At 57.4% G+C, this 20,437-nt stretch overlaps 1 protein-coding gene across 2 annotated transcripts in view; it reads right to left on the bottom strand.

Moving 5' to 3' along the window:
• Nucleotides 1-19,960, bottom strand: part of SEMA6B (semaphorin 6B) — a 28,669-nt gene extending 8,709 nt beyond the window's left edge. Inside the window, exons 1-7 of one of the 2 annotated variants that reach the window (XM_036848770.1) lie at nt 19,762-19,960; nt 3,437-3,586; nt 3,174-3,297; nt 1,468-1,528; nt 1,273-1,335; nt 764-865; nt 261-351 (exon numbers count right to left, since the gene is read on the bottom strand). In XM_036848770.1, coding sequence (XP_036704665.1) covers nt 261-351; nt 764-865; nt 1,273-1,335; nt 1,468-1,528; nt 3,174-3,297; nt 3,437-3,557 — 562 coding nt within the window. In that variant the 5' untranslated portion in view covers nt 3,558-3,586; nt 19,762-19,960. Of the gene's footprint in view, nt 1-260; nt 352-763; nt 866-1,272; nt 1,336-1,467; nt 1,529-3,173; nt 3,298-3,436; nt 3,587-4,818; nt 5,062-19,761 lie in introns of those variants that run through there. The other variant, XM_036848769.1, reaches the window with a different exon arrangement.
• Nucleotides 19,961-20,437: the final 477 nt, after the last annotated feature.

The raw sequence follows: 20,437 nt of genomic DNA, 5'->3' as shown, positions 1-20,437 counted from the left end.
AGACTGAGCCCTGAGCCTAAGTGAGCCCTAAGCCCCAGGCTGAGCCCCAACCCTGCCGAGGCCCTGACTTCAGGCTGATCCCCAACTCCTCCGCTCATCCCCAACCTCGGCTGAGCCCTGCCCTTGAGATTCTGCCTGTTTCATAGCTGGAGAGATGGTCTCCCAGCCACCTTCTAAATGACCTGACTCCAAGCGTGGGAAATGCCATGTCTTGCTGGGGACTGGGGCCCCATCAGATGGTCAGAATTGGGGGCACTCACCAGAGAAGAGGGCAACATTGGCGTGTTTGGGGTCGTATGGGCAGCGGGCCATGCCGCTGATGTTGTCCCCGAGGGGCTGCAGTGTGTCCATCTGCAGGGGGGACAGGGACTGAATGACAGAGCTCCTGTCTATACCTAGCAGCCCCTGGCTCCCCCAGCCACCCCCTCCAAGGGGAATCCTGGTGCCACCTTGGATGTTGTGTGACTTGGTCAGTCATTTAACCTCTCTGGGGCTCAATTTACTGATCTGTAATAAATGGGTCTGAATCGATCCTAATTCATCCTATAACTGGTTTGTAGTTTAAGTTGCTGCAGCCTGTACAGGCCTCCTTTGGAAGCCTCCTCTGGAGCTCCGGGTGAGGGACCTGGGAGGGCATATCCAGTAAGGCTTCCTGCAGGAGATGATGTGGCCTGGGGATAGGGCATGACCAGTGGAGGGCCGGTAAGCAAAGGCGTGGAGGTTGAACCTGGGGCAGTCAGGGCTTCGAAGAGCGGTGACTCACGCTGTAGTTGGCACACACGGGGTTGAAGGCATTGGAACCACACACGAAGAGGGTGGATTCGTCCCGAAGTAGAAGCACCTTTACAAAATTTCGACACTCGCCCTGGATTGGGGCAGCGGGAAGAGAGAAGCCAGGGTGGGTGTGGTCACGGGTGTGGGCGGGGCCAGGGCAGAGGCGGGGCCTGCAAGGAGGGGCCAGGGATGTGGGCGTGGCAAAATCAGGGGGCTAAACTAGGACTAGGCTGGGGGCGAGGCCATGACTAAGGGAGGGGCCCAGACAGGGAAATAGGGCATTTGAAGGGGTGGAGCTATGGCAAGACGAGGGCTAAGGGCACGGCCACGATTGAGGACCACCTTGGGGGCGTGGCCAGGCTCTGGGAGTAGCCATGGCAACACCAGGGCCCTGGCTTAGAATGAAAGCAGATTTGCCCTGGGGGGTGGCCAGGACGGATTGGGGCACGGTTGGAGGCGTGGCCAGGGCTGATGGAGGCGTAGCCAGGACCCACTTACCTCCTGCTTGCCCTTCATCCGACACACGTTGATGTCGCTGGGGTTGGAGCGCCAGGTCAGCTTCTGGGACACAGAGAGCTGGTGAGGTGAGCGGGGTCCTTGACAGCCCTAGGAACCCTGCTAAGCAGGCCCGAATCCACCTTGCTCCCCAGCTCAGTGTCCGGGCCCCCCCTCCCGCCTGCACCCCCTCCTCACCCGCTGGTACCGCAGCTCCATGGACGTGGGGGGCTCCAGCTCCACCCGGTACAGGTTGTCCCTAGAGGAGGGGTGTAGTTAATGAGATCAGAGAGCCTCCCCCCCCCCCACTATTCTGACAGCAGACGTGAGGTCCAACACGTGCCAAACAGGGGCGTGCCAGCGCCCCTGCCACGTGCAGCTCCGCATGTGCATGCCCTAACACGCCTCCTCGTGCCCTAAAGTGAGCCACGGGTTCTAGCACACCCCACATGCCTTACCACGCCACCTCACGCTTACACACCCCATGGCCTACACCCAACACAACGCACTGTCTGATGCCTTTACATCCGCTGTCCCCCCCTCAGCACCCCTCGGTCTCCCCCAGGCTCTCACCCCTCCCCCCATGCCGCAGAAACTACCCTAATCAAGGTCACTGGCCCCTGTTAAGTCCAGCGGTCACTTCTCTGTCCTCCTCCCCCTCTCCACAGTGTCTCCCCTGGCCAGTGCACCCTCCTCCTGAGAACTCCATCCTCACTGGGTCCCTGGACCCTGCACTTGCCTGGCTTCCCTCCCACCTCTCCGGGCCCTCCTCTCTCGCTGGTGGGCCCACACCTGGGTCCTCTGGCCTCTTCCCTCCCCCATCCACACCCCTCCTGGGCCGCCTTGTCCACTCTCAGGGCTGGAACCACGTCTCTGCCCAGATGACACCCACAGTCCTGTCTCCAGCCAGGGCCTCCCCTGAGCTCCAGATTTGGGGTCCAGCTAACCCTCAAGGTCTCCACGAGGGGGCTCAAAGGTGTCTCATACTCTGTCTCACACTCAGCTTGGCCACACGGCACCCGACCATCCCCCAAATCTGCTCCCGCCCTGTCAGCCATCTTGGCTGAGGCAACTCTATCCCCACGACGTGGGAGTCACCTTCAACTCCCTTCTCCTTCCCTCCCAATATGTCACCTCTGCCTTCAGTATCTAGCGAGGGCTCACCCACTTCTCACATCCTCTATGACCACCACCCTAGTTCAGCCCCCATTACTGCCCACCTAGACCAGCATTGTCCCCTCTGCCCTAGTCTAGTGGCTCCTGCCCTCACCAGTACAGTCTGTCCTCCCCCAGCCGCCACCGGAGGGCACCTGTGAGCACCTGAGTCAGGTCCTGTCCCTCCTCTGCCCACAGCCCTCCAGGGTCCCACCTCCCTTGGGGGTAAAAGCTCAAGTCCTCCCCTGCAGCCCACAAGGCCCTGCCCTCCCTGCCCCATCCCCTCCCTGCCCTCCCCTCCTCCTTCTCTCCCCCTCACTCACTCTGCTCCAGCCACACGGGCCTCCTTGCTATCCCTCCACCATGCCAGGCAGAGTCCGGCCCCAGGACCTTTGCACAGGCTGTGTCCTATGCCCTGACTTCTCCCTCTCCCCCAGATTTCCTTATAGCTGGCTCCTCATCATTCAGGTCTCAACTCAAATGTCACCTTCTCAGAAAAGCCTTTGGGGTGCCACTTCAGCACCCCCTCTAGCACCCAGTGAATTTTGACCAAACAGCTGTCCCTACCTGGTAACACATCATAGCAAGCTCTGGGCTCCAACCACACCCAGAGTTCAGCACCCTTAAAAATCCCACCCCAGGGACACACATTCACACTCCAGCCAAACAACAGGCCCCAGCATGCAAACCTCCCTAAAATGCTACCACCTACTCCCCCACACCTCACCCTGCCCGACAGTCCCTCGTACCTGTCCCCGATGAATAGCGTCCTGTTGACCCGCAGAACCCGCTGGATGTTGAGGTCGTCGGTGCCCTCTGCGGGGGTCAGGTGTCCTGGCCCGCTGCCCACGAACACGGGATAGTGGTTCAGGTCTGGGGGGAGGGTGAGGAGGGGTGTGATCCAGGGCCAGGGTGAGCCTGGCCTGGTGAGCCCCCGGGGGAAGGGGCAGCAGATCCAGCTGGGGAGCAAGACCCTCCCTCGGGACTTCCCCTCTCCAGGCCCCCCACTCACAGTCCCTGGGGGCCACGCTGAGTGGCGGCGGCTCCTCGGGAAAGAGGCCGTGGGAGCCTCCCAGTAGCAGCAGCAGGAGCAGTAGGACCGGGCGGGGAGGGGGCGCTCGCGGGGTCCGCATGGCGAGGTCAGGGCGACAGGAGGTGACACCTGCGAGCGAGGGGCCATGCGGTGAGCCGTGTGGCTTGCAGTCCCCATTGCTGCCAGCAGAGGGAGCGCGAGAGCCGCAGCGGCGGGGACCTTCAATTTCCAGAAAAATTTCCCATGGGGGGGGGTAATCATTTACAAATAACAACAATCATGGCAATAACAACACCAGCACTTATTAATTACCAGAACAATTTTCTGACCACATTTTAGTGAAAGCTCAGGAACCGGTTTCTAACAAAAAATGGATAATCATGAGAATATTTATTTTAAAAATTAAATGATTTTAAATTAAAAATTAATAATAATAATAGATAAACAGGGACTTCCCTGGTGGCGCAGTGGTTAAGAATCCGCCTCCCCAAGAGGGAAGAGATATGGGGACATATGTATATGTATAACTGATTCACTTTGTTATAAAGCAGAAACTAACACACCATTGTAAAGCAATTATACTCTAATAAAGATTAAAAAAAAAAAAGAATCCGCCTCGCAATGCAGGGGACATGGGTTCGAGCCCTGGTCCGGGAAGATCCCACATGCCGCGGAGCAACTAAGCCCGAGCGCCACAACTCCTGAGCCTGGGCTCTAGAGCCCACGAGCCATAACTACTGAGCCCACGTGCTGCAACTACTGAAGCCCGCGCGCCTAGAGCCCGTGCTCCGCAACAAGAGAAGCCACCGCAATGAGAAGCCTGCGCGCCGCAACGAAGAGTAGCCCCTCCTCACTGCAACTAGAGAAAGCCCGTGTGCAGCAACGAAGACCCAACACAGCCAAAAATAAATAAATAAATAAATAAATTTATTTTTAAAAAACATTTCAAAACATATATTTATAAAAAATTCAACCTCAAAACGTATGTTTTAAGAATTCTTAGAATTAAAACACAAAAATCTTAAAATGAAAGTCTCAAAAAACAAAAATTCAAAGGCTCTTGGAATTTTATAAACCACAATCTGGGAACTGCAGTACTTTAGAATGCAGAATATTCTAGCTGGCCAGGGACCTCAGAGGCCCCGGTAAGGTATCTGACTTCCTTCCCAATAACAGCCTTTCTGCCCTCTCCCGGAATACCTCTGTGACAGGAACCTCACGACCTCCTGTCGAGGGAAACAGGGGGCCTGTTTCCCGCTCCCGCTCAAGGGAAGTTGAAGAAACTTCCAGGTGTGTAGAGTGGAGACCACCCCCCACCCGTCCCAAGTGATGATCTGGTGGGCGGTGTGAGCAGAACTCACCCTCTGGAACCCAGTCCTCCACGCCCCTTCCAGAAGGAGTGCAGTCCGGAGGCCCCAAGAAGACACCCGCAGCCTCCGGGCAAGCCCCGTGCCTCAGTTTCCCCGTCTGAGCAGCAGGTACATCTCTGAGCCCTGCCCCAGCCTCGGGGTGCGGGGATCCCGAACCCGTGGAGGTGGACGCGAGGCGGGAACTTTGGCCCTGGAACGCCTGCCTCTGAGGATTCAGGGCCAAAAAACAGGAAGGCCTTGCGTGCAACAGCGGAGTTTCCTCTCTGTGACCCTGAACTTCCAGGATTTGTGACTCAGCGGACGCCAGCATCTCACGTGTGCGCGGATCTGGCTCTGCTTCCTTAAGAGTTTCCTTCCCCGGCTCCTCCCCTTCTTAGCAACGTCCCGTGGCTCCCAGCGACCCCCGAGCCAGGCCCCAGACACTGCATTCAAGACCCCCAACGGGATCACCAGCCCCGCTGCTGCCTACCCCACCCTACACGCTTCCTCCCTACAACACCTGCCGGGGCACCCCGCCTCTGGTGTTCTGTCTGCTCTGTGCCTTCTTTTTCTTTTTTAAAGATTGATTGATTGATTGATAGATTGATTGATGTATTTATTTACCTGCTGGGGAACCCCGCCTCTGGTGTTCTGTCTGCTCTGTTCCTTCTTTTTCTTTTTTAAAGATTGATTGATTGATTGATAGATTGATTGATGTATTTATTTACCTGCTGGGGAACCCCGCCTCTGGTGTTCTGTCTGCTCTGTTCCTTCTTTTTCTTTTTTAAAGATTGATTGATTGATTGATTGATTGATTGATGTATTTATTTACCTGCCGGGGCACCCCACCTCTGGTGTTCTGTCTGCTCTGTGCCTTCTTTTTTTTTTTTAAGATTTATTTACTTACTTGTTTGTTTATTTATTTATTTATGGCTGCGTAGGGTCTTCGTTGCTGGGCGTTGGGCTTTCTCTAGTTGCGGCGAGCGGGGGTTACTCTTCCTTGTGGTGCGCAGGCTACTAATTGCAGTGGCTTCTCTTGTTGTGGAGCACAGGCTCTAGCTGCGCGGGCTTCAGTAGTTGCGGTGCGTGTGCTCAGTAGTTGTGGCTCGTGGGCTCTAGAGCACAGGCTCAGTAGTTGTGGTGCACAGGCTTAGGTGTTCCGCAGCATGTGGGATCTTCCTGGACCAGGGCTTGAACCCGTGTCCCCTGCATTGGCAGGCGGATTCCTAATCACTGCACCACCAGGGAAGTCCCTAAACATTTTTTTTTAACATTGTGGTAAAATGTATAACAAAGTTTGCCATCTTAACCATTTTTTTAAAAAAAATAAATTTATTTATTTATTTATTTATTTTTGGCTGTGTTGGGTCTTCGTTTCTGTGAGAGGGCTTTCTCCAGTTGCGGCAAGCGGGGGCCACTCCTCATCGCGGTGCACGGGCCTCTCACTGTCGCGGCCTCTCCCGTTGCGGAGCACAGGCTCCAGACGCACAGGCTCAGTAGTTGTGGCTCACTGGCTTAGTTGCTCCGCGGCATGTGGGATCTTCCCAGACCAGGGCTCGAACCCTTGTGCCCTGCATTGGCAGGCAGATTCCCAACCACTGCGCCACCAGGGAAGCCCCATCTTAACCATTTTTAAGTGGCACTAAGTATATTCACATTCTTGTGCAACCATCCCCACCATCCATCTCCAGAACTTTCTCATCTTCCCAAACTGAAACTCTGTCCCCATTAACTGACTTCCCATCCCCTCCCCCAGCCCCTGGTCCCCACCATCTACTTTCTGTCTCTATGGCTGTGACTCCTCTAGGGACCTCAGATAAGTAGAATCAGACAGTATTTGTCCTTTTGTGTCTGGCTTATTTCACTGAGCATCATGTCCTCAAGATTCATCCATGTTGTAATGAGTGTCAGAATACCTTGACTTTTTAAGGCTCCGTAATATTCCACTGTGTGGATGGACCACATTTTATTTATCCATTCACCTGTTGATGGACACTGGGGCTGCTTCCACCTTTTGGCTGTTGTGAATGGCTATGAACATGGGTGTGCAAACATTTCTTTGAGGCCCTGCTTTCAATTCTTTTGGGTGTATATGCAGGAGTGGAATTGCTGGATCGTATGGTGATTCTATGTTTAACTTTTGGAGGAACTGCCATGCTCTTTTCCACAGCGGCTGCACCATTTTACATTCCCACCGGCATTGCCCATGCGTTCCAATTTCTCCTGCCAACACTATTTTCTGTTTTATGATAGTAGCCATCCTAATGGGTGTGAGGTGGTGCTCTGTGCCTTTTACCCCATGTCTTATCAGAATAATATTTAACTTCAGAAACTTCAGGACAACAGCTTCCACTCGTGGGCCATGCATTATTGTGGTGAGGGGAGGGGCTCCAAGGCCATAAGGGTTCAAATCCCAGCTCTGCTATGTACATGCTGTGTGACCCTGAAGAGGTCACTCTACCCCTCTGGGCCTCAGTTTCTCATCTGTGAAATGGGCATGGTAACAGTATCGACCTCACAGGCCTGTGGTGTTAGCAAAGTGCCTGGCATGCTGCAGGTGCTCAGTAAATGCTAATTATTATTATTATTGTTGTTGCTGTTGGTATATTGAGTATCAGAGGCCGGGCTGGGTGGTTTCCAGGAATTGCTTCATGGAGACCCCTGATGGCTCTAGTACGGTTGGTATAACGTTCAGCCCATTTTGCAGATGGGGAAACTGAGGGGCTGATTGAGGGGCCACGACCCACCAGAGAGGATGTGGCAGCTGGACTGAACCCAGGGCTCTCTGCTACCAGGATTTTGCTCCTGGGGGTTAAGCGTACGAATGGTCATGGCAAGATTAATAACCACCTGTTCCATCATCCCTCAACCCAGTGAGGCCAGCATTTACTTAACACCCGGTTCACAGATGGGAAGACTGAGGCCCCAGGTCGGGATGGGACCTCACGGCTCATTTTTTCTCCTGGTTTTCATAACTTTGTGATGCAGCAACTCGGGGCTAGAAGGCTGTTCCTGTCCTCCCTCTGTCCATAGCTGCCCCTAGCCCCTCAGAACCACCCTGGGAACCCTGAAATCCAAACTGGGCTTTTCTTACCAGCCCCGTTGTTCCTGAGCCAAAGACAAGGGTGTCGGCCTCCCAGTCCCTCCCCTGCCCTGAAGGCCCCATAGCCCAGCTCCCACCCCCTACCTGGTCCCCTGGTTTCCAGTCCCGCCCCTTCAGTATCCTCCTCAAGGTAGCAAAGGAATCTTTCTAGAACCCAAATCTCACTTGTTTCTTCCCTGATCTAAACCAGGGTCTCTCCCCTTCGGCACTGTTGACATTCAGGGCCAGGTCATTCTTTGGGGTGGGGAGGCTCTGGGCACTGCCAGGTGTGGAGCAGCATTCCTGGCCCCCACCCACTCGATGCCAGGAGCACCCCTCAATTGCGACAACCAAAAATGTCCCCAAACACCACCCAGTATCCCGTGGGGGGGCAAAACCACCCCAAGCTGAGAACGTCTGCTCTAAACCCTTCTATGGCTCCCCAGTGCCCTTGAAATGAAGTCCCCTCCCTTCCATCTCCAGCTCTGAGCATCTGCACATGCTGTTCCCTCTGCTTGGAACACCTTCCTCCTGCTCCCAGTAACCTGGTGAACACGCTTGCTCATCAGGTCTCAGACATCTCCTCCAGGAAGACTCCCCAGATCAGCCCGGATTGACTTCCTCTGGGCTCCTGCCTGCCTGTGCAGGAGGGTCCTGCTCACCCTATCTTCCAAATGCCTGGTTAACTGTTCATCTTCCCCACTGGACTCTGAGCTCCCCGAGAGGGCGGGACTGAGTCTGTCTTGGCCACCACTGTGTCCCCACTGCCCAGCATAAGGCCTGGCATACAGTAGAAGCTCAATAAAGAATAAAAGTAGGGCTTACCTGGTGGCGCAGTGGTTGAGAATCTGCCTGCCAATGCAGGGGACACGGGTTCGAGCCCTGGTCTGGGAAGATCCCACATGCCGCGGAGCAACTAGGCCCATGAGCCACAATTACTGAGACTGCGCGTCTGGAGCCTGTGCTCCGCAACAAGAGAGGCCGCGATAATGAGAGGCCCGCGCACCGCGATGAAGAGTGGCCCCCACTTGCCACAACTATAGAAAGCCCTCGCACAGAAACGAAGACCCAACACAGCCATAAATAAATAAATAAATAAATAAAAATGAACCCAAAGTTAAAAAAAAAAAAAAGAATAAAAGTAGCAAACACCAAGCACTTGTGATGTGCCAGGCACTGTCTTAAGGACTTAAATGAACTCATTTGATCCGCACAACACATCGGAGAGGTGGGTGCTGTGCCCCTTACACAGACGGGGAAACTGAGGCACAGAGAGGCGAAGTCACTTGCCCAAATGGAAACGGTGGAGCCAAGACTGAAACCCGCTCAATCGACATTTGTTAGTTTGACGATCATGCAGAGCTGAATCCCACATGCTCTTTGGGGGAGTCTGGGTCACGTCGGGGCCAACCCACTGCACCTGGCCTCAGTTTACTCCCCTGACCTGGGGTTATCGGAGAGGTGGCACCTCTCCCACCCCTCCAAGACCATCTGCTTCTCTCCATGAAACTCGAGGCGTCTCTGCCAGCAGCTGCCCGGCGCCCACTTGCCCAGAAGTGGCCCCACCGCCGGCCCTGGCACCTGGTCACTGGGAGCCGCACTACCTCCCAACCCCGGGGCCGGGTGTGGGGAGCTGCGTGGCCAGCGTGTGCACCCCTTGGCGTGCAGGGCACCCATGCATCCACGTGTCTGCCTGCCTGCAGCCCTGGAGACATGGGGGTGGGAGGGACGGTCATAAAGAGATAGAGGTCCACCCCCAGCCGGGAGGGCTTGCGCTGTGGCACGGGCTCTCTGCCTGACCTCCCAACCATCACTCCAAGCCTTGGTACAGTCCCACTATAGAGATGAGGAAACTGAGGCAGGGATGGAAACTCCCCCCAAGCCACCCGGCTTCACCCTCCCATCGACCTTCCCAGGTGCTATATGGCCTTAGCTACTCTAGCTTCGTCAAAAGTTCAAATTTCCTTCTGGAACATTTTTTCCCACCTGGCCAGGGCTACCTGGGCTACCCCAGGGCTTCAGCATACATTTTAGGATCAGCTGGTAAGTTCCAAAACAAATAACATAAAACATAAAACCTGTTAGGATTTTCACCGGAATGGTGCTGAACGCATAGACCAAATTGATCTATTGACGGACAGGCTCCCTGTCTCCGCTAATGGCTCAGGCCCCACCTGGGAGTCACCCCCCGCCCCGGAACTCCCTTCAGCACCGGCCCCTTCTTTCCTCACCCTCACATCCAATGCCAGCAAGTCCTGTGGGGTCTGCCAAATTCATCCAGAATTCTCACCCCTCACTAGTCTGTTCCCTGGTCGGCCCCCAGCACCTGCTGCCTGGACCCCACAGTCCCCTCCACCCGGTCCACAGCTCCCACCCTTCATCCCCACAGTCTGTCCTCCCCGCAGCCGCCACCAGAGGGCGCGCGTGAGCACCCGAGTCAGGTCCCGCCCCTCCTCTGCCCCCAGCCCTCCAGGGCTCCCACCTCCCTCCCAGTAAAAATCCAAGTCCTCCTGGGGCCCACAAGGCCCTGTGCGACCTGCCCCGTCCCCTCCCTGCCATCCTCTCCTTCCTCTCTCCCCCTTGCTCACTTTGCTCCAGACACGTGAGCCTCCTCGCTGTTCCTCCAACACACCAGGCCCGGTCCTGCCCCAGGGCCTTTGCACGGGCTGTTCCTCACTCCTGAAAGCCTTTTCTCTCAGATACCCACATGGCTCCCTCCTTATTTCAGGTCTCCACCCCCAACCGCTGGACTCTAGCAACCCCTTCCCTCCTCATGCACCCACCTCCCACCTGGGGTCCAGTGTCACACTCTCAAAGGGTCCTCTAGACACTCTGTTACTTCGAATATGGTCCTCGGACCACCAGCAGCAGCAGCCTCACTTGGGAGCGGTTAGAAATGCTGAGTCCTGGGACTTCCCTGGTGGTCCAGTGTTGAAGACTCCGCGCTTCCATGGCAGGGGCATAGGTTCGATCCCTGATCGGGGCAGTTCCACATGCCGTGAGGTGCAGCCCCCTCCCCCCCAAAAAAAAGTCTACACGGGGACGCCCCCTCCTCCAGGAAGCCTTCTCTAACTGCCTTCCCTGGCAAGCTCCGTTTCCCCGGGCTCCCCCAGCCATGACCCTGCCCTCGGCTCCACCCAACCTCACCAACTTGGGCGCATCTATGACCAGCTCTGGCTCTTAGTACCCCAAATTGGAAACTATTCATTCACTCATTGGATGAGCAATTACTGAGCACCAGCTGTGTGCCAGACACTGTTCCCAGCATGGGGACGCAGCGATGGCCAAGACAGTTGCAAAGCCCTGCCTTTGGGGGGTTCCCAGTCCAGTGGGGAGATAGGGGTACACGCATTACCAAAAAACAGAACTCAGCTTCTGACAATGATATCGAAGCCTGAAGATGAAAATGCAGAGAATGATGGAGAGTGATGGCAAAGGGGCTGCTTTGGATGGTGGTCAGGGGATTTCCTGAAGAGGGAACTGAAAAGGCAAAGCCCTGGAGGCTGGAACCGTCAAAGGAACAGCAAGGAGATGCCGATGGGCGGGGAGGCTGCCATATCATAAGAGAGGAGCCCTGGGACTTTCCCCCTTTTCCAGACAAGACACAGAGCCTCAATTTTCTCATCTGTAAAATAAGGCACTAGAACAGGGCCTGGCACACGTGTTTACTCTCTGTGAAATGACCTTGCTGAGTGACCTTGGGCCAGCAGCTTGCCCTCTCTGGGCCTCTCCATACCACAGCAGGTGACTCAGTGACCCCAGGCCAGGCTCGGAGCCCCTGTTTCTCCATCTGCTGTGGCAAGGATGGGGGCGGGATGCCCGTCTCCAGTTCCATGGAAGGAGCTCCTGTCAGCCTGGCCGCCCCAGGATTCCAGCTCCGGGGCCCGGCGTCCCCGGGGGGATCAAGTAACCTGGCCAGGCAGCCGGGCCCCTGCGTCGTCCAGGTCTAGTTACCAGCTCTGCTTACAGCTGCCTCCTCCACCTGCCTCAGTTGCCCCCAGCGCAGCCCAGCCGGGCTCCGGGGCTGTCTAGGAACTTGGCAGAGTGGCCAGAGGGAGTCCCTTGGGGCCCAGGCCACGGGGGCGCTGAGGAGAGGGGCTCCCTCGCCCCGCAACGTTCGCACCACGCTGGTTAACTCGTCCCTCCCCAGCCTGGGAGGCGGCCAGCACATCCCCTTGGTCCTCAGCCTTACCTCCCTGTGTTCTCGGTTCCCGGAACCTCAGCTTCCCCATCAGTGACTTGAGCATGATAACCATCCCCAACGGGTTATCAGGATGGGTAAATGAGCTCCAGAGAGTAGGTGCTTAATAAATATTGACTGCTGTGCAGCCTAGGGTTACATCCTTCCCCTCTCTGGGTTTGCTTCTGCCTCTGTAAATCAGGGATGAGAACATTGGCTCCCCGGGGGCAAGGGGTCTGGTGCACAGTAGGCACTCAACACATACAGGCTGAATGAATGTCCCACAAAAAGATCCAATTTATGAAAGAGCTACAAGGATCTGTTTATTCCAGACTTCCTGAGCACCTACCGTGTGCCAACATGGCCGGGGATTCAGCCCTGACCAGGATCATGCACAGAGCCGGGCATGCAGTAAGCACCCAGTTAATGCTGGGCATCTCGTTTAAAGAGGATGGTGCTCAGAGTACCCGAGCCGACTCCCCGGTGCACCCCACAGCAGCCCAGCAGGGCAGGGATTTAAGCTAAAATTTGATGAAGCCCCTACTGTGTGCCGGCTGCTGGACCAGGCCTTTCACATGTTTGAACTGGTTTCCTGCCCACGTCAACCCTATGAGGCAGCGACCAGCACCATTATCCCCATTTCACAGAGGGAAAAACTCAGGCTCAGAGAGGTTAAGACACTTGGCCAAGGTCTCACAGCACAGAAGGGTGTAGTTGGGATTCGAACCCAGGCCACGTGGCTAAACTGCCTCTTGCTGACATTTACCGGGTGCCCACAATGTGCCATCTGTCAACGAGGCTGCACAGCCTAATTGAACATTTTGCAGATAAGCAAGCAGAGACCCAGAGAGAGGCTGCCCCAGTGCCAGGCCACTCAGAGAGCCAGTGGGGAGACCAGGTGGCAGAAGCAGGACCTTGAGTGGGGGACATGGACAGGTCCCCGGGGCTCCCAGCCAGACAGACAGGGGGTGCTCCTGGGTAATTAATTTTAATCACTGTTTGGAAACTTGGCTGCCAGGAGGCAAATCGGAAGCAGCAACTTGTAATTAGGAATAGGGAAGGGGGGCGCTGCTTTCTTGGTGATGCGGCGACCATTCCGAGGAAATTAAAGTGTCATTTATGCCCAGCGGGTAATTAGGGGGCCTGGGAGGGGGCCACTCGAGGGGGCTGGGGGCTCCTAGGGAATCCGGGATGGCGCTGGGGCTTGGGGGTCCGGAACCCACAGATTCCCAAGTGGGGGGCCCTGAGCCGGCCTGGGGGCAAACGTACCCCGGTCTCAACCACAATTTGGAGGAAACACAGAAGAGCAGGGTGCTGCTCTTGGGACCCAGCTTTGGGGGACAGAGCGGAGTAAGGCTCGGCTCTAGGGGGCTCCACTGTAGGGAGGGCAAACAGATCTGGTCCCCGCCCTTGTGGTCCTCTATCTGGAGGAAGCAGAAGATGGTGAGCCCGGCCCCTCTCACTTGGGTTTCTGGGAGCCCTCTTCTCCCCCAGGCTGATCCTCCCAACCAGAAGTCCCCCAGTCACTGTTCCTCCCTAGAGGCCCTGTCTGGGAGGCCACAGGGATCCCCAAGTGGGATGAGACCAGAAAGGCAGGTCTGGAGGGGGACACCGCTGAGCGATGCTGGGCGGGAGGCAGGAGGGGCCGTGCCAAGTGCTGCTGGGAAAGGAAGACCTGGCGATGAACTTGAAGAAGACAAAGGCGGGAAATGGGTCCTGGGGGATGGTCCTGGGGTCGTAGCGGACCACAAGTCCTGGTGAGTCAGGGCTCAGGAATGGTGGAGATGCTGGCACAGTGACGTGGGTTCTGGGGGCTGGGACGTGAGAACTGTGCATCAATGGAGCAAAACGGTGAGGGGACAGGGGCCCCCGTTTTGCTGGGTGACCTCGGGGAATTTGCCACCCCAATCTGTGCCTCATTTCTTCCCAGACCCTGGGACTTAGACATTCAAAGGGGAATAACAGCAAACATTTATACAGCACCTATTGTGTTCCAAGCCCTGTGCAAAGAGCTTTGCAGAAAGTACTGGTGGGGTAGGTAGGAGGGGTTTCCTCACCATTTTACAGGTGAGGAATTGTAGGCAGCTCAGAGTGGGCAAGTAATATGCCCAAGGTTGCACAGCTAGGAAAAGGCCAGACTGGTTTTTGAACCCAGGCCATATGGTCCAGACACCACACTCTTAACCTTAACACTATGTGCCCCCAGAGAAAGGGGCTCTCAGTCCCCCACATCTAGCAAGTCCAAAATCTACCCTGACCCACCCACTTCTTTTCCCCTCTACTGCCTCACCCTGGCTGGCCCCCATCATGGTTCATCTGGACCAGCACAGACCCCTCCACCCTGGTTCCCCAGCTCTGGCCCTTGCTGCCCACAGTCTGTGCTCCCTGCAGCAGCCAAAAGGCGCCTGTGAGCACTTGAGTCAGGCCCCGCCTCTCCTCTGCCCAGAGTCCTCCAGGGCTCCCACCTCACTGGGATAAAAGCCCAAGTCCTCCCTGTGGCCCACAGGGACCTGCATGACCTGCGCCGTCCCCTCCCTGCCCTCCTCTCCTCCCTCTTTCCCCCTCGCTCCCTCTGCTCCAGACACAGGGGCCTCCTCACTGTTCCTCCAACACACCATGCACGGTCCTGCCCCAGGGCCTTTGCACGGGCTGTGCCCTCTGCCTGGAAGGCTCTTCCAGTTCTCTGCATGACTGGCTCCTTTTCATTTTCCAGGTCTCAGCTCAAACACCACCTCCTCAGAGACACCCTCCCTGACATCATCAGCTAAAAGAGCCCCGCCCTTCTCAGTGTCATTGTCCTCGGGGCACTTGTTACACTCGATTCACTTTCTTTCCTTAGTGTCCATGTTCCCATCTAGTGTGAGCTTGGCAAGGGCAGGGCCTGGTCTGCCTTGGTCATTGCTGGGTTCTCAGCACCTGGCACATAGTAGGCAGTCATTAAATATCTGTCAACTCATGAAATGAGAGCAAAGACCCCACAGCTCTCAATGAGATCAGGACCAGAGGCCACAAGCTTCTGCTTTTCAAAATTATTCCTTTTTTGGGCTTCCTTGGTGGCGCAGTGGTTAAGAATCCGCGTGCCAATGCAGGGGACACGGGTTCGAGCCCTGGTCTGGGAAGATCCCACATGCCGCGGAGCAACTGAGCCCGTGTGCCACAACTACTGAGCCTGCACTCTAGAGCCTGCGAGCCACAACTACTGAGCCCACATGCCACAACTGCTGAAGCCCGCGCGCCTAGAGCCCGTGCTCCACAACAAGAGTAGCCACCGCAATGAGAAGCCCGCGCACCGCAACGGAGAGTAGCCCCCACTCGCCGCAACTAGAGAACGCCCGTGTGCAACAACAAAGACCCAACACAGCCAAAAATAAATAAATAAATAAATAAATAAAACTTATTAAAAAAAATAATTATTCCTTTTTCTAGAGTAAGAAAAGAACAGGTCCAGACCTGGCATTTTCCCTGCATCCTCTTGTTTAAATGTTCAACCCTAAGGGAGAGAGAATAGCATCCATTTTTCACAGATGGGGAAACTGAGGCTTAGAGAGGGGGCATGAGGGGGTGAGTGAATGAAGAGATGAATTCCAACCCAGGTAAGTCTGCTCCAACTGTTGTGGCAATCTCTAAAGACAAAAATTCAGAGGGGCTGTCTCAACTGCCCCAGGGGATTCTAACTGGGCCTTCAGGAAAGGGAGAAGGTTCTGAAACTATCAGAAAACATGTGGTTTCCCCCCCTGGTGAACTCCTACACATCCGTCATGGTCTTAGCGGCAATGCCCCTCCTCGATGCATCTTCTCTGATCCACCGGGAAGAGCCAGCTTTCCTCAGCCCCATTTTGCCCCAACTCTGATCCCATGTAGCCAAGAGGGCCAGGGTCTGCCTGTTTCCCCTCCCTGAGCCTGGAAGACCCTTGAGAGCCAACCAGGCACTAGAGCTAAATCTCCCTCTCTGCGATCCCAGCATCACCCAGCCCAGGGCCAGGCACACGGAGGCCACTGGGAGCATCTGTTTAGTGACTGACCTCCCCTACCGCTCTGGACCAGGTCTCCCCCTCGGCCCTCCTGAAAACCCATGTACCCACAATCCTCTCTGGGATCCTGCAGTTGGGAAGTTCTCTCCTAGGTCAGCTCTTGGAAGGCAGGCTCAGCCTGGGACAAAATGCATCCTGGGAAATGTAGTCCTCACTAGACTGGGCTTCCCTCCCAGCAGGCCCTGGGGCTACCACCTTTGGACCCTGGGGCCAGTGAAGGAGCTTCAAGGGTGGCTGGTAGGGGGCCACCCCTGTATCCCTGCCCAAAGAGATGGAAGAGGGGTCCTTGGCCTCCCAAGTCACCTCCTTAGCGCATTTTAATGCCTGCCACTTCATCTGGACATCCCTCAAGGGCAGGTGATGAACGACTGTGATAATAAGAGAGAATTATGTGGCTCAGGCCCAGACCTCTCAGGCCACACATCAAACCCTGGCTCTGGCAAGCCAAACCTACACCGATCACAATGGTGGGGGTATCTAGCGTGCGGGTCTGTCCCCTGAAGCCGACTCCTAGATAATTTGACCACGGGATGTGGGGCAGGCGGCCGGGGCCCCCTCCCAGGCTGCCATGAGCCTCAGTGTCCCTGTTTCTGCTAAATGAGGCCCCACCCACGGTCAACCCCAATCACCGCTGGGTCTTGGATGAATCAGTCTGAGAATCTGCAGCCCCTTAAATGGCTAAGAATTTTGGAATCACTGTATCCTAAACATTTTTCCAGCATTCTGGAAAACCTGTCTCCTGGTAGTTATCCTTCCCCACGGCTGCTCAAGGTCTGAAACGTGGCCCATTCCCTCCCCTGCTCTAAGATCTTCGATGGCTCCCTATTGCCCTCGGGATAAAGCCCGCTCCCCAGCTTGGCATCCGCGGCCCCTGTCACCTCTCAGGCCTCATTGTTTATTGTCTCCCACCCTTAAAATAGCCCAGTCACTCAGGAGTCCCCCAACACACCCCTCCGTGGTTTTCCCCACTGCTTCCTCCACCTGGAATCCCTGTCCCCCTCGCCTCCTGGCAACCGCCTTCTCACCCCTCAAGGCCAGTGCCAGCATCCCCTCCTCCAGGCAGGGGATGCTGGCACTGGCATCCCTGCTTCCACCTGTCCTGACCCGGGCTGAGTCCTCTCTGGGTTCCCCATCATCACCTGGCAAAGGGCAGGGCACACAGGACAGGGCCACACCACAGGGTCAGTTAGGGACACCCTCCTTCCCGGGAGATGGGCAGCGACCGGCACATCCTTCAGCCCCGGGGGACCCAGCTTACCTGTCCCGCCAGCTGACGTCAGGGTCACCTTTGCAAGGACAGTTTGATTTCTATCTTCCTGGTCCAGCCCCCGGTAACCCCAGCAACTCTCGGCTCAAGCCCTGGGCGGCCACTGCAGATGCCAAACCCTCCTGCAGCTCACATCTCCAGCACCTTCTTTGACCAGAGGACAGAAGTGAATGGCCCCTCCCTGGTGACTCAATACCTCCGCTGGGAGTCGTGCTCTCACCTCAAAGCAGAGGAGGCGACAGGACCCTTAGGCCCCATGGGTGCTCAGCCCTGGCAGAAGGCAGGTGGGGACTGGAGGGAGAGGTTACAAATCCAGGGTATTCCTTGGGACCTCTCTCTGCCTTATCTCCGTCCACTCAGGTCCTAAAACCTTCTGGGGAGATCGCAGCCCAGAGAGGGCTAGAGACCTGTCTGAGGCCACACAGCAGCACCCCTCCTCTCAGGCCCCAGCCTTCTCTATGATGCTTTTTTTTCTTTTTGGAGAGGGGTGGGGCGTTGGAAGCTCCAGGTCTAATTTCTGCCCTGCCCAGGTTGGCTGGGTGGGGGGCCGGGGTTTCCAAGGAAACCTTTGGGCTGGCATTTTGGGTTTCAGCAGATGTGGAGGCTCCTTTCCCCCTTGACCCCATCTAACAGCCCCAGCAGTGGAGAGGCCTGGCTTCCCTCTCCACCCATTCTGCCGCCTCCCTGGGCCTCTGTCACCCTGTCTGTTCTTGGGAATGGGCCAGTTCAGGGTGGACACGCTACAGTTTAATGAGTCTCCTGCCAGGCTGCCACCTACCCGATATCCAAGGTCCGCTGTGCCACAGGGACCCCCCAGCTACCTTCCCTAAGAGCTCTGGACCCCCTCCCAGGAGAATCCTGACCCCACCTATGACTCCCAGCCTGTCCCCACACCCTGTACTCTGTCTAAATAGAGTTTCAGCAATTGCTCAGATACATTCAAAAATTTCATCCTTGAAAGAAAACATATCTACTAGGATGTGGGAAAGGAACTGGCCAGTGTCTGTAGGGGAGGGGATGCCCCGGGGGTACTGAACTTTGATTTTGGAGGCTGCGCTGTACCCTTGAGAAGCTGAGGGAACCCAGAAAAATATGAAGCAATGCAATTTTGCAAACTGGGGGGCCCTTCTGAAGCCCCAGCCATTAGTCCCCCCCCTTCCTCCTTAAACCCAAAAGAGACCCCCAAAACTTAAGGGCCCAATCCCCTAACCCCAAGCCCCAGTTCCCCTCCAGTCTGGGGGTCAAAGATGACAGCCTCACGGGGAGGATGCCAAAGACCTCAGCCAGAGAGGGCCAAACAGGGGTTGAGGGTCTGGGAATCGCCCCCAGCCCCAGGACGCTTGCAAAAACTCCCAGCTTCAGCGCCTACAAGTCCGGGCAGGGGCAGAGCAGGGCGGAGGTGCCCCAAACTCGGAGGGCACCCCGAGGGGGAGAGCGGGACAGGGGGCACGTGACCCCCACCCTGGAGACCAATCAGCGCCCACGGGAAGGGGCCACACTCGGCGCCCCCCACCCCTCCCAGCGCTCTCGGAGAGAGACGCTTTCTTTGTCCCTTTGTCAGCTCTTGGGGGGCCCCGAACCCCTGGGCTCCCACTGCAGCGGGGGGGATCCGGACCGGCTGACTCTCTCCCCCCGCCGCGGCCCCTCCCCCGCGGCCCGGGCCCTGGACTCCTTCTGGGCCGGGCGTGAGACTGGAGAGGGCTCAGGGGCGCCCAAGGTGCGGCGGCTGGACCGCGGAGTGGGGCGGAGGGGCCTCACCTCGCCGGGACCACCGCACCAGCCCCGGGGGGCCCTCGACTTAGCGCCCAGGGCCCCGCCCCCCAGCACCACCTCTCACCCCCGGCCAGCAGGCCCCCTGCCTGCCCTGAACCCCCCACCTGGGCCCAAATCCAGCTCCCCAGCGGCGCAGCCGCGAGCCCCCATTATTGTGCCTCCTACGGTCCCCCCGGACAAAACCTCCACCCGTTGCGGTGCCGACAGAACCCCCATTATAGCTCCACATACAGGCCCCCAGTCAACAATCCAGGCCCCCCCCAGCTGCGGTGCCATTAAACACCCCCATTATGGAGTCTCATTCAGCGCCCCAGGCCCAAATCCAGACCCTTCAAAGCGTTGTTACTGGACCCCCATTATATCGCTCCATACTGCGACCCCCCTAAAATCCAGCCCCCTCCCCAGTTGCGTTGCCGGCAGATCCTCCCGTTACAGAGCTCCACAAACCCCCTCTCCGGCCCCAATCCATCCCCCTCGCAGTGGCGGGGCCCCCAGGCCCCCCATTATAGCGCCTGACCCGGCCACCCCAGCCAACAATTCAGCCCCCAGCTGCGTGCCGACAGACACCCCCGGGATAGTGCCTCCCCAGCCCCCCCTCTTGCAGACGCCCCGGGGTGCTTACCTCGGAGCCGCGGCCGCCGCGAGTGCGCGGGAGGGAGCTCGAGGGCGGGAGGGCGCGGGTGGGGGGTGGGTGGGGGGGTTCGTGCGCGCACCTGTCCCGGCCCGGCCGGCTCAGCCAGGCATCCCGGGGTGGGGAGGGGGGCTGGGGGCGCGCGCTCTCCCCGCCCCCGGGCCCGCTGCGCTGCGCTGGTGAAGGGGGCTCAGCCCCGGCCCCCGGCACGCTGGCGTCGGCTCCGGGGGGGGCGCTGCGCGGCGGCCGGACCGGGGGCGCGCCGCGGCCGCATCTCCTCTGCCCGCCGCGGCCGCCGCTGCGACTCGCGACTCTGCCACCTCCGCCCCCCCTCCCCCCCACCCCGGCAACCCTCCCTTACCAAGCCGGGCCGGAGCCGCGCAAAACCCGGCCCGGAGCAAAGGCGGCGCGGAACGGAGGGCGGAGCCAGGTGGGCGGCCGGCGGCGCTGGGGGCGGGGGCGGGGGTGGGGGGTGGAGGAGTGACCTAAGAGAAGGCACCCTGCTTTTGTCCTGGTGGAGGGCCTGATCGCCGCTCCCCTCCCCAAATTACTACCCCGGTCCATTCTGGCCAGTCCCGCATACCCAGAATCCATCCTCTATCGGATCCGCGGGGAAGATGGGGATGCTGCGGCGGCAGGAACTCCGGGGGTCTACATGGCCCTCTTC

The sequence above is a fragment of the Balaenoptera musculus genome, chromosome 3 (assembly GCF_009873245.2).
Source record: "Balaenoptera musculus isolate JJ_BM4_2016_0621 chromosome 3, mBalMus1.pri.v3, whole genome shotgun sequence".
In the NCBI taxonomy this organism is placed as follows: domain Eukaryota; kingdom Metazoa; phylum Chordata; class Mammalia; order Artiodactyla; family Balaenopteridae; genus Balaenoptera; species Balaenoptera musculus.
The sequence above is the reverse complement of the archived record's forward strand: the minus strand, read 5'-3'. Positions and strand labels throughout refer to the sequence as shown.